At 46.3% G+C, this 12,205-nt stretch overlaps 1 protein-coding gene across 4 annotated transcripts in view; it reads left to right on the forward strand.

Annotated features, from left to right (window-relative positions):
• Positions 1–452: 452 nt before the first annotated feature.
• LOC111148653 (adenylate kinase 7) overlaps positions 453–12,205 on the forward strand; it is a 68,761-nt gene continuing 57,008 nt past the window's right edge. For all 4 annotated transcript variants that reach the window (XM_022505409.1, XM_022505411.1, XM_022505410.1 and 1 more), the window contains exons 1-3: positions 453–554; positions 5,215–5,403; positions 10,021–10,129. In XM_022505409.1, coding sequence (XP_022361117.1) covers positions 453–554; positions 5,215–5,403; positions 10,021–10,129 — 400 coding nt within the window. The remainder of the gene's footprint in view (positions 555–5,214; positions 5,404–10,020; positions 10,130–12,205) is intronic.

Consider the following 12,205-nt stretch of genomic DNA (forward strand, 5'->3'; position numbering starts at 1 on the left):
GGGACCCAGAACTCCACGGCGGCAGCTGCTCTCCGCGCTGGAGGACTGTCACGTCCCCCCGGGAGGACCATCCCACAGGGGAATGGGCTTCAGGCTTTCCCGGTTCAAGAGAACCAGCAGTTATTTTCAGTCCCCCGGGTCTCGTGAACCCTGGGGCGCGTTTCCAGTTTCGGAATGAAAGAGATGAAAGGGAGCAGCGGTCACGTGGCCCCGGCGTCAGGGCCCGGGAGGCTCCGAAAGCCGACTGGCCCCGGCCGGAGAGCACCGGGCGTGGAGCCGGAGCGCGCAGGGATGGGGAGAGACCGCGGCCCCAAGGCCCGGGTGAGCCCCGCCCCCGCCCCGGAACGCCCCGCCTCGCGCTGTAGGCCCCGCCCCCGGAGAGCCAGCCCCCGCCCCACCTCCTTGGCAACCAGAGGGACGCTTTCTCCTTAGCAACCAGGGCTGCTCCCACCATGGCTGAGGAAGAGGTTACTGCAGCCACGGAGAAAGTTAGCCGGAGCCAGAGGGTGTTTGTAAACCTGCTGGATTCATACAGCAGCAGGAACATCGGGAAGGTGAGCGGCGGCGGGTCAGAGTACAGAGAGCCCCAGTCCCCAGCTCCCAGGCCCCCGCCCCGGGGTGCCCGAGCTCCCGAACCCAGCGAGGGTCTGCGCCGCGGGGCGCTGCAGGGCCTCCCCTGAAGGAAGGTCCCTCGTCCTGGGCACAGTCCGCACGCGGAGCGCCAGCTGGAAGCCCAGGTGTTCAGAGCTCGCCGGTTCGGCGCGGCGTCCTCCCCATCTACGAAAGGAAACCGAGGCTCAGCATGTTCGTTCTTCCGTCCCTTCCACGTACATTTGGAGGGTCGTTGAGGCACGTTTTGTTTATGTGCCAGGCACTGTTTTGGGCCCTGAGTCCCACCGAACTTCCCCACCCTCCGTCTTTAGCCCTGGGGAATGAGGATGTTCTGAAAGAGGGTCCTGAGACCGTTCGTCGGGAAATACTCAGTAGTCAAAAGGAAGCCATAATTTTATCATCTCCCTGACCGGGACTCATTCATCTCCGTTCTCCCCTCTGGAACAACACAGACGTGTGTCCTCGCCCTGGGCAGACGTGGGGCAGGCTAAGGATCCCACTTTCAGACAACACATGCTACCGAGAATAGGATGTGGCTGCAGTGCCTACCATCTGTACTGGTTTCCTAGGGCTGTGGTCAACAAAGTACCGCAAGCTTCGTGGCTTAAAACAACGGGGTTTATTCTGTCTTGGTTCTGGAGGCCAGAAGCCCAAAATCAAAGTTTTGGCAAGGCTGGTTCCTTTTAAAAGCTGCGGGGAAGATTCCTGCTGCACACATCTCTCTCTCTCTCTCTCTCTCTCTCTCTCTCTCTCGTAGTTTTTGGCACTTGCCAGCAATTCTCGCATCCTTTGGCTTGTAGACTCATCACTCCAACCTCTGCCTCTGTCTTCCCATGGTGTTTCCCGCAATTCTGTGTCCGAATTTCCCTGTTTTTAGGACACTGATCTTTGGATTAGAGCCCATTCTAATCCAGTATGACCTCATTTTAACTTGATTCCAGCTGCAAAGACCCTATTTCCAAATGGGGATGGAGAGTAGGGGGCCACTACTCCATCCAGTACACCATCTAAAGATCAGTCAAAAAATATATAGATTTAGGGGCGCCTGGGTGGCTCAGTGGGTTAAAGCCTCTGCCTTCGGCTCAGGTGGTTATCCCAGGGTCCTGGGATCGAGTCCCACATCGGGCTCTCTGCTCAGCAGGGAGCCTGCTTCCACCTCTCTCTCTCTGCCTGCGTCTCTGCCTGCTTGTGATCTCTGCCTGTCAAATAAATAAAAATCTTTAAAAAATATATAGATTTAGATTACTTATATGTAAAAATAGTAATACTGTATATATGGCATGCAACAATATATATGGTAATATTTGTGATGGTGTTGTGAGAAAGGAAGCTACAAGGCTCAAGGAGGAGTCATTTGCCAAGACAGTAAACCAGGACTTAATTAGTTTCAATCTCTCCAGGAGTGAAATTTTAGACAATCATCTAGAATTCTCTGCGCAGCATCAATGAGGTTGTCTGTCACAGGGCTCTCTCCATTCCCCAAAGGAAGATGAGGTAATTTGCATGACGACCCCCCCACTTCCCTAAGGGAAGGTGACCTTGCTAAAACAATCCTTTCTTTTTTTTGCTAATAACTCCTCACCCCACCCTCCTTCTCGTAAAAACCTTCCATTCTGTGCGGCTTCTCTGGGCTCCCCTCTGCTTGCAAGATGGGATTTCTGCTGAATTCATGAATCACTTAATAAAGCCAATTAGATCTTCTAATGTTCTCAGTTCAGTTTTATTTTTCAGCAGTATGTACATTGTATGTGATAAGTATCTACTACGAGAGACTAAAAATATATGATACATCTCCTACATGACTAGAAAAGCAAGGGGAGGGGCAGAGAAAGGACAAGGGTACAATAGGCAAAAATAAGTAACAAAATATGTTTATTTAAAGAAAGGAAGCTTTAGGGGTGCCTGGGTGGCTCAGTGGGTTAAGTCTCTGCCTTCGGCTCAGGTCATGGTCTCAGGGTCCTGGGATCGGACCCCACATCTGGCTCTCTGCTCAGCGGGGAGCCTGCTTCCCCTTCTCTCTCTGCCTGCCTCTCTGCCTACTTGTGATCTCTCTCTGTCAAATAAATAAATAAAATAAAATAAAATAAAAACTTTAAAAAGACAGGTGTAGTATGAAGGGATTTATGTCTTTCAAAAAGATACAGATATAGAGAAGATAGGTAGGTAGAACGATAAATAGAGATGATCTGTATGCAGAAAATGTCTCAAAGTACGGGCACGTGAGTGGTCCAGTCGTTTGAGCCTCCAACTCTTGATTTTTGCTCAGGTCATGATCTCAGGGTCATGGGATCAAGCCCCACGTAGGGCTCTGTGCTCAGAAGAGAGTCTGCTTGAGATTCTTGGTCTCTCTCTCCCTCTCTCTGGCCCTCACCCTCACACCCCAGGATGAGCATCAAGCCGGAGGAGCTGATTCAAAGGCAAGCTCCAAGGCAGACGTTCTGAGTGGGAGTCGGAGGACAGAGAGGTGAGCGTGTGGGGAATCACGCCCGGGACAGCAGGCACAGGGCCCAGGACCCTTTAGACTTGGCGGCCCACAAACGTGTTTTAATTTCTTTTATAATCAGAAGGAAACAAATGAGATTTTAAAGTTAAAGACGGTGGGTCTTCATGGCAATACAGTCATGAAATATAATTTTTAGTATTTTTTTTTTCTTGGAGGAAAGGACCCATGAAAGTCCAAAGATGGCCCTGCTCAGCAGCTCTCTGGTGCCCCATCCACTTTTTGCATAAATTTAACGAAGCGGAATCACACACAGAGGGCGGGGGTTGCTGTGGGGAAATGTAAGGGAGAGGCACAAGCAGACTCCCTACAGATCACAGAGCCCCTTGGGGGGCTCGATCTCACCACCCTGAGATCATGACCTGAGCTGAAATCAAGAGTCAGAGGCTTAACCCCCTGACCCACCCAGGTGCCCCTCTGGATTATTTAAAAAGGGAGGTGATTTGATTGAGATTAGGAGGGTGGGAGGCAAGAGAATTTAAACTTTTTCTTTACTCCCTTTTGAACTCTGGCTATTTTTTTACAGCACAATGTTTTTAGAACAAAAGTTTTCTTTTAGTTTGTAGAAATCTTTTCCAAAAGCTTATCGATAACAGAATGTTTCCGTTATTCCTTGACTAACCTGGGTTCCAGTTCTGAAATTTTAGGGAATTTCTGTTCTCCATACCAAGCAGCGCAGGAGTGGGAATATGAAGCATATAAAAGAAATGGCGGCTGGGTCTCTAGTCTTCAGGCTCCTGCCCAGCTGGGCAAGGCCAGCTGCTCCCCTGCCCCCACTCCCCAACACGTCCCTGGGAGAGAGGAGGGTGAGGGTTATGGTCCATGTCCCGCCTTGGGGATCAAAAGGTACAGTTGCACCCCTCCCTGCCCATGCAATCTTGGGCAAGCTCCTTATAGCTGGGCATCAGTGTCCTCGACTGTGAAATGGGATAATAAAATGGAATGTGTATTTTTTAACTTTTTAAAAAGATTTTATTTATTTATCAGTCAGAGAGAGGGAGCACAAGTAGGAGAGGGGCAGGCAGAGGGAGAAACAGGTTCTCCACTGAGCAGGGAGCCCAATGCGGGGCTTGATCCCAGGAACCTGGGATCATGACCCAAGCTGAAGGCAGATGCTCAACCATTGAGCCACCCAGGTGCCCTGGAATATGTATGTTTGAGAGAAAAATGAAAATATATATGACATACTTAGAAGAAATGTATTCCCTTAAGTGGGTGAACCTGACAAGCCTGGATTACTTATGTAAAATGACTGTTACCAAAATAAATGAGGTGGGACTTCCAGTCGGCTTGGGTTTTTTTCTGTATGTTTTCCTCCCAAGGTATGATCATGTCATGATTGCTTACATATGTTTAACATGTAAATTATAATAAAATCATTCTTATTTACATGCAAATAATTATATGTTAAGTATACACACATATACCATACACATATATATGAAACTCTTTAACATTGCATAAATCACTCCCAAGGATAACTTCTGTAAGATAAGAAATAAAACTTCACCAACCTGATTTTTTTTTCCTCTTTTGAGAGAGAAAGCACGAGCTAGCAAGGGGAGGGGGGAGGGGCAGAGGGCGAGAGAAAGAGAGAGAGAGAGAATCTTAAGCAGGCTCCATGCCTGATGGAGGGCTGGATCTCTTGACCTTGAGACTGAGTATAAGTAAAAAGGAATTTAGAAGATCTCACTAGTAATTTTTATATGGATTACTTGTGAAATTAGGAATATTTTTAACCTGTTGGGTTAAATAAAACATGACTACATTCATTTCACTGGTTTCCTTTTACTTCTGTTCATGGGGCTACTAGCCAGTTTAATTCACCAGAGTGGATAGCATGACATTACTCCATTTCTATTAGGCAAGACCAACATGGTGACCACAGCCCTTCCCTGCCTGTTGCCAGAGCAGGGAAATACCCTTGCCACATGCTTTAAGCTCTCTGAGCCAGGGTTCCTCCTCTATAAAATAGAATGTCGTGAGAGCACGCACTTTGCTGTGTCACTCAGTTAGTGTTAACGTCAGCGAGCTACCAGTGTACAGCCCTCACTCTACACTGTTCTTTGTTGTTTTCTTAGTACGTTTATGTTTTCTTGCAGTTTCTGTCTAACTGCGTTGTTGGGGCTTCCCTTGAAGAAATTACGGAAGAAGAGGAAGAAGACGAAGAAAATAAGTCAGCCCTGCCAGAAGCCTCATCAGTCAAACTTAAGGAAGGCACCTTCCAGATTGTGGGCACACTCTCCAAGCTCGAAAGCGTTCAGCCCAACTTTGCCGTGGAGACATACACTGTAAGTCTAGGTGGCTGTTGCTAAGAGTAAACCAAGGGCAGAGCCGCCTCGAGCTCCCACACCTTCACGGTACACTCTTAAGTCTTTGCTTCCTCTCTCTTCTGCAAACTTGGGAGTGGGAGAAAGTGAGGGGCAGGTGGAAGTAGGTCTTTCTCCTCTGATGGAGAATAACCACGGTCTCCACTTTAAATGTGTGCCTTTACAAACAAAACATTTAAATTAGGTATTCTTGGAAGGGGTGGATCTAATCTAGACTTTCAGACTATAAAATTTCTAACCTTGGGGCGCCTGGGTGGCTCAGTTGGTTAAGCATCCAACTCTTGATTTTGGCTCAGGTCATGATTCAGCAGTGTGAGATTGAGCCCTGCACTGGGCTCCATGCTGTGTGCAGAGCCTGCTTAAGATTCTCTCTCTCCCTCTCCCTTGGACACCAGCTTAAAAAAAAAAATTTCCAAACTGTGTTTAAAATGCATTCAACCCTAAGGGCACCTGGGTGGCTCAGTGGGTTAAAGCCTTTGCCTTCGGCTCAGGTCATGGTCCCAGGGTCCTGGGATCGACCCCCGCATCAGGCTCTCTGCTCAGTAGGGAGCCTGCTTCCCCCTCTCTCTCTCTGCCTGCCTCTCTGCCTACTTGTGATCTCTGTCTGTCAAATAAATAAATAAAATCTTTAAAAAAAATAAAAATAAAAATAATGCATTCAACCCTACATTACCCAACAACCCCAGGCCATGGCGGGTGGAAGAGAAACCTCCTTTGGTAATAAACCCACCACATAATAACACATCATTATGTTACTGTCTTATTGAGAAACAGTGATGCTCTTGTCAAAAACCCTCCTCTGCTCTGGAGCTGAAGTATAACACGAAGACAGAGTTGGGGGATAAAGAGGAACAATCATTTTATTACTTTGCCGGGCAAAGGAGGCTGAAGCGGGCTAATGCCTTCACAACTCAGACCCTTCCAGTTAAAAAATGGGCAGAAGGCATGAATAGACCTTTTTCTGAAGACAGCATGCAGATGGCTAAGGGACATGTGAAAAGATGCTGAGCATCAGTCATCATCAGGGCAATTCAGATGAAAACCACAATAAGGTATCACTTCACATGTGTCAGACTGGCTAAAATTAGCAAGTCAGGAAACAACAGATGTTGGCAAACATGCAGAGAAAGGGGAACCCTCTTGTACTATTGTGGGAATGCAAGCTGGTGCAACCACTCTGGAAAACAGTATGGAGGTTCCTCAAAAAGTTACCCTACGAGCCAGGAAGTGCACTACTCGGTGTTTACCCAAAGGATCCAAAAATGCTGATTCAAAGGGGCACCTGCACCCCAGGGTTCATAGCAGCAATGTCCACAATAGCCAGACTGGAAAGAGCCCACATGTCCATTGATGGGCGAATGGGTAAAGAAGATGTGGTGTATCTACATGGAATATTACTGAGCCATCAAAAAGAATGACGTCTTGCCATTTGCAATGACATGGATGGAACTACAGGGTACTATACTAAGTGAAATAAGACATTCATAGACAAATACCAAATGATTTCACACATAGCTCAGATTTAGGAAACAAAACAGATGAACACACGGCAAGGGGAAAAAAAGAGTGTGGGGAAGCAAACCATAAGAGACTCTCAATAATAGAGAACAAAATGAGGGTCCCTAGATGGGAAATGGGGGGGTGGACTAGATGGATGATGGGTATCAGGGAGGACACCTGTTAGGATGAGCCCTGGGTATTATATATAAGTGATGAATCACTAAATTCTATACCTGAAGCTAATATTACACTGTATGTTAACTAACTGGAATTTAAATAAAAACTTGGGGGGAAAAACAAATACTGTAGACCCACTTTTATAAGAAAACACAGGATCTGAATGGTTTCAATAAGAATCTGGTCAATGCTGGCAGCCTCGCTCCCCCTGTCTTCAAGGAGGTCTCCTGACCAACACTGGCGCCAGCCATCCGAGTCTTGTTACTAAGTGTAAGTTGAGGTCAGTGGGTTGTCAGTATGAATACCCAGTTCCCGGGACAGAATTCTACAGAAAAGCAAGTGAAGGGGAGGGGAAAGCTTCAAGAATGGAGAAGAGAAAAACATGTTCCGTTTAAAGTCAAGACTTCAGAAAGCAGTAGCGTGTCCATCTGAATTTCCACCCATCTTTATGTTTCTGTAGCGGTTTTACTGCTTCTCCCATGACCCATCTACTCAATCCTCATCCTGGATATTTATGTACTTCTGAGAGGGGAGTCCCTCTCAACACCCTGCCTGCCGCTCTTCAGGCCCTACCCTACAGCTTTGAAGACACCACACCGTGCAACAGCCTTTCCTCTTCCAACCCACCCAGTCCTATTTATCCATCAGGGTTTGACTCAGGATGTCACCTCCTCCAGGAAGCTCTCAGTGATTTCTGCTTCTCCACTCCTTGTTTCAATACTGAGCTCTTTTCTTGTAGTCCCATAGCATCTTTACCTGTCTACATCATCACACTTGTCACACTTTATGGTTATTGTTGTCTCTTGTGGGTGGCCCAGACTATAACTATCACCCCCTGGAGAACAGACACCTCACTTTTTCTCCTGCTCATTTGTGCATCTTTGGCCCCAAGCACATCGACTGGCAGAAAATAGCCCTCAGTAAACACTTGTGAGATGAATGAATGAATGAATCCCCTCCTGCCCTCTGAGGGAACTTTCTCCACCACTTACCCGTTTTCACACTCTCCAGGGGCTTTGCTCACCACCGGCTTCTTTCTTTCCACCTATCCACATGCTTCATGCTCCCATCTTTCCAAGAGTCAAAAACATCACATGTGGCCTCCCTGCTGGCTACCGTCCTCTTTCTCTGGCCCTAGCCCCAGGCCACCACTGCTACATTCACCAGCCTCACTCCTGCATTCATGGCCTGTGAGTCCCACCTGCCAGAAGGCTCTGCCCCCACCAGGGAGCTCTAAATTCCCAAAGTCCTGTCTTCCCTGGTTTCTCGGGAGTCAGTCTCCTTCCTCCTTCCTCAGCCTTCATAACCTGGCTTCTCTTGTGCGTCTGAGGCTCCCTTTGAATGCGGTTTTCCCCAGAGCCCCCTCCTTTCTCCTAACGGATGTCCTTCCTCAATCTCATCCAGGCCTGTGGCTTCGGCTCCCCAACAGGAACCAATGTCTTTCACATCTGCCACCAGCCCTGTTGACATCCAAATCCAGCTGCCCTATAGTGCCCACCCCTGCCCCCAGAAAGCCCTGCTGGCACATCTGAATCAATATGCCCCAAATTAAATTTACTATGCTCCTCTACAAAACCCCTCTGTCTTTTAGACTCTTCATTTTTATTAAGAACCCTGCTCTCTGCATCAGTCTGGGCTGTTCAGGTCTATAAGCACTAGGGAAATGTGGCAATGCAAACTGGCTTAATAAATAAGGAAATTCTTCAGTTTATGTGGCTGGCAGTCTCTTAAAGAAGATGCAGTTTCAGGGCTGGCGTGATCCAGGGGCTGCTGTTGCTTTTCCTGCCCCTTCCTGGGCTCTGCCTCCCCTTGAGGGTGATTTCATTCTCAGGCTGGCAGGAAGGAGGCAACAGTCTAGAGCCTCACAGTCACAAACAGCAATGTTTGTAGCCTCCAGACTGTGGGACATGCATGTCTGTTGTTTAAACCACTCAATGTGTGACCCTAAGTGATAGCAGCCCTCGGAAATGAGTACCGGGGGACTCCAAGGGCCTTAGGGAACTGGGCTGGGGAACCTAGCTGGCTGTGCTGTGGGTTTTAACAGGGGCATGAACCCTGCCAGGGTCCTCTCTCTCTCTGGAAAGGCATTCACTTTGCTTCTGTTCTTTAACCAAGTTATGTGGTAAGAGATCACGTCTGGTCTGAAATGTTCTGCTTTAATGCAGGTGGTCAAGGAACTGGGGGGAGTATCTGATTCTCAGGATAACTGGACTAACAGCCAATGGAAATCCTGATTTGGAAATGCAGGGTCCTCTGATGGTTACCATAATACCCGCCCACTGTAGGGCACTCCTAGGAAACATACCAACTTCCACACAGGAAGGAATAACTATTTCAAACGTGGTGATCACCAAAGTTACTTTGTCTAATGTAAGAATTTTATATTTTTACCCATTAAAAGTTTCTGTATTTTTAAAATATTCCCAAATGTCAGCTGTAATAAGTCACCTTACATCTACAAAGAGAACCGATTAATTCCATCTTGAGGATTCTGAAGCAATCTGCATTAATCACTCATCAACACTTGTGAGTGGCTCATGATACATAATGGCTTGAATAATCTTGCACAGAGTTGGAGTTAATTTCAAATGCCTCACACATTTTCTTTCAGTGTGTTGTAATTCTTCCCTTCTGAATTGGGGTGTAAACAGCATGCAGAAATAGTACCTAAGATCATTATGCAATTTTTTAATCATCTGTTCCCAACTATTTTTCATAAACTTATTTGTTACTTGGAAACTACACACAGAAGAGAGCCAAAATTCCATTTTAAATAGACATCCTGCAAATGTTTCCTGTAGGACACTTCATTCACAGTATATCTAATTTGGAAATTGTCATTCCGGCTAAATATGAAGGTTAGCTCCTTTCAACAAATGACTCTCAATTCTCTTTTTTCAGACCATCTCTCGAGAAGACCTTCTCATGCGCCTCCTGGAGTGTGATGTCATTATTTATAACATCTCCGAGAACCCACAGCAAGCAGAGGAGGCCATCTGGGCAGTCTCTGGTCAGTGAACCAGTCTCTTCTCTCTCCAGGGAAACTACTCTCATGCAACGTCCTTACCCTCAGAGCTGTCTAATGACCACGAGGCAAATTACGACCACAGGAAAACCGATCTGAAACTTCCCTAAAACATGAAATGAAGTTAGGCTAATGAAGATGCCTTTGGGTCGTGTTAAAGATAAGCTGGGGCATAGGAAAACCTTCAAGAGTTGATGTGAGCAAAAACCAATTCAGGAGAGCTTGCCATGTGGGAAGCGGTTAGAAGCGCTCCACGGACAGGAACCAGGGCAAAGGCAGAGCAAAGCAAACAAATGATTTGATTGGCTATAGCTTAAGCATGGCCTGACCTGGAAGAGCCTAGTTAGCTGTCACGATGGGTCATCCTCAGGTTTTGATTTCCTAACCTTGCGGCAGTTGTAGACCGAGGCTTTGGTTTGCTTATGGGGACTGCTGTGACCTTAGAGCCACCTGAGACTTAATGACCCCATTACTGAATGAATTAAACAATGCATGCTTCTGAAGAATAGAATATTGTTACTCGTGAAAAGAAAGGAAACGGTAACTTTGGAGATTCAACCTGTATTCATGCTTAAGGAGGTGGGGTTGAACACACTGGGAACATACAAAAACGAATGAGACAAAGATTATACCCGCGAGGTCCCTGTAGTCCCAGGGGAGAGCCAAGGCATATGCGAGGAACTTCACCGCGGGACAGAGAATGGCACATTCGCAAGAAAGGCATCACGAGAGGGATGTGCCTTTAAGAGGAGAGGATTTATTTCTGTGAGGATTTGATTCAATTTAATAAATGTCCCCTGATAGTAAGGGTCAGTGAGGCCTCAGGGAGAGTGCTTGCATTTTTCCAATGCTTTCATAACTGTAATGAACTCTAAGGACCGCAGGTCTTAGAGAACAAGGTGATGTCTAGCAATTTGGTGCTGTTATGATTCATCTCTTGATTAAGTTGGGAGCAAAGGAGAAAACATATCAGCTTATTCAAATCACCACCCTAGACTAGCAGGACAGCCAAAAAGACACAGCACACCTTCTATTTCAATATTTTATACACATCAGTATCTTTGTTTCAGGCAGATTAGGTCAGAGGTCAGCAAACTTTCTCTGTAAAGGGCCAAAGAGTAAGTACTTTTGGCTGTTGGAGCCAACTATTGTCCTGCTATGGTGAGAACACAGCCATAGACAATATGTAAGTGATGGGCTGGGTTCCAATAAAAATTTATTTATAAAATGAGGCACTATTTGCTAGCCCTTGAGTGAAATCAACAGCAAAATGATATATTGGGTTAAGTTCAAAGAAAGGGAGTTGGGAACCCAGGTGACTCAGTTGATTAAGCCTCTGCCTTAAGCTCAGGTAATGATCCAAGGGTCCTGGGATTGAGTCCCACATCGGACTCCCTGCTCAGCAAGGAGTCTGCTTCTCTCTCTGCCTCCTGCTCCCCCTGCTTGTGCTCTCTCTTTCTCTGTGTTGAATAAATAAATAAAATCTTAAAAAAAAAAAATAAGGTAATGCATCTTCAGGAATGCCTGTACCATACTCAGGGAAACAATGGAAAAGGACTATCTGTGAATGTGTGGGATTCCTCGGGAGCTTAGAATGATTTCTTTTTTCTGACTTTGTGCCTCCATTTCATTCAGTGAGAAACAAATCAAAAGCATGAACATTGTGTCATCTTTTGAAGCAGAGCTTTTTTGAAAAGCCAACTTTCTGTATTTTGCCCCTTTGCAAATATTTACTGATGATGTATAATGGCACCTTCTAAAAGAATTGCACTTATATTTGATTGCAGTGCAATCAGAGCTAACTAACATTTGTTGAGTTCTTATTTCGTGTCAGGCTTTGAAAATTGATTTTTCTATATAATGCATACTTGCAATGTTTAAATTTTTTTTCTGAAATTACCCCCAGATATGTCTTGAAAATTAAAAAGCACAGTAGGGCTGGGGCATCTGGGTGTCGCAGTTGGTTAGGCATCTGAGTCTTGGTTTCAGCTCAGGTCATGATCTCAGGGCCCACATTGGGCTCACACACAGGGCAGAGTCACCTTCAGATTCTCTCTCCCT

This window comes from Enhydra lutris, unplaced genomic scaffold (assembly GCF_002288905.1).
Source record: "Enhydra lutris kenyoni isolate GAN:26980312 unplaced genomic scaffold, ASM228890v2 scaffoldscaffold20, whole genome shotgun sequence".
In the NCBI taxonomy this organism is placed as follows: domain Eukaryota; kingdom Metazoa; phylum Chordata; class Mammalia; order Carnivora; family Mustelidae; genus Enhydra; species Enhydra lutris.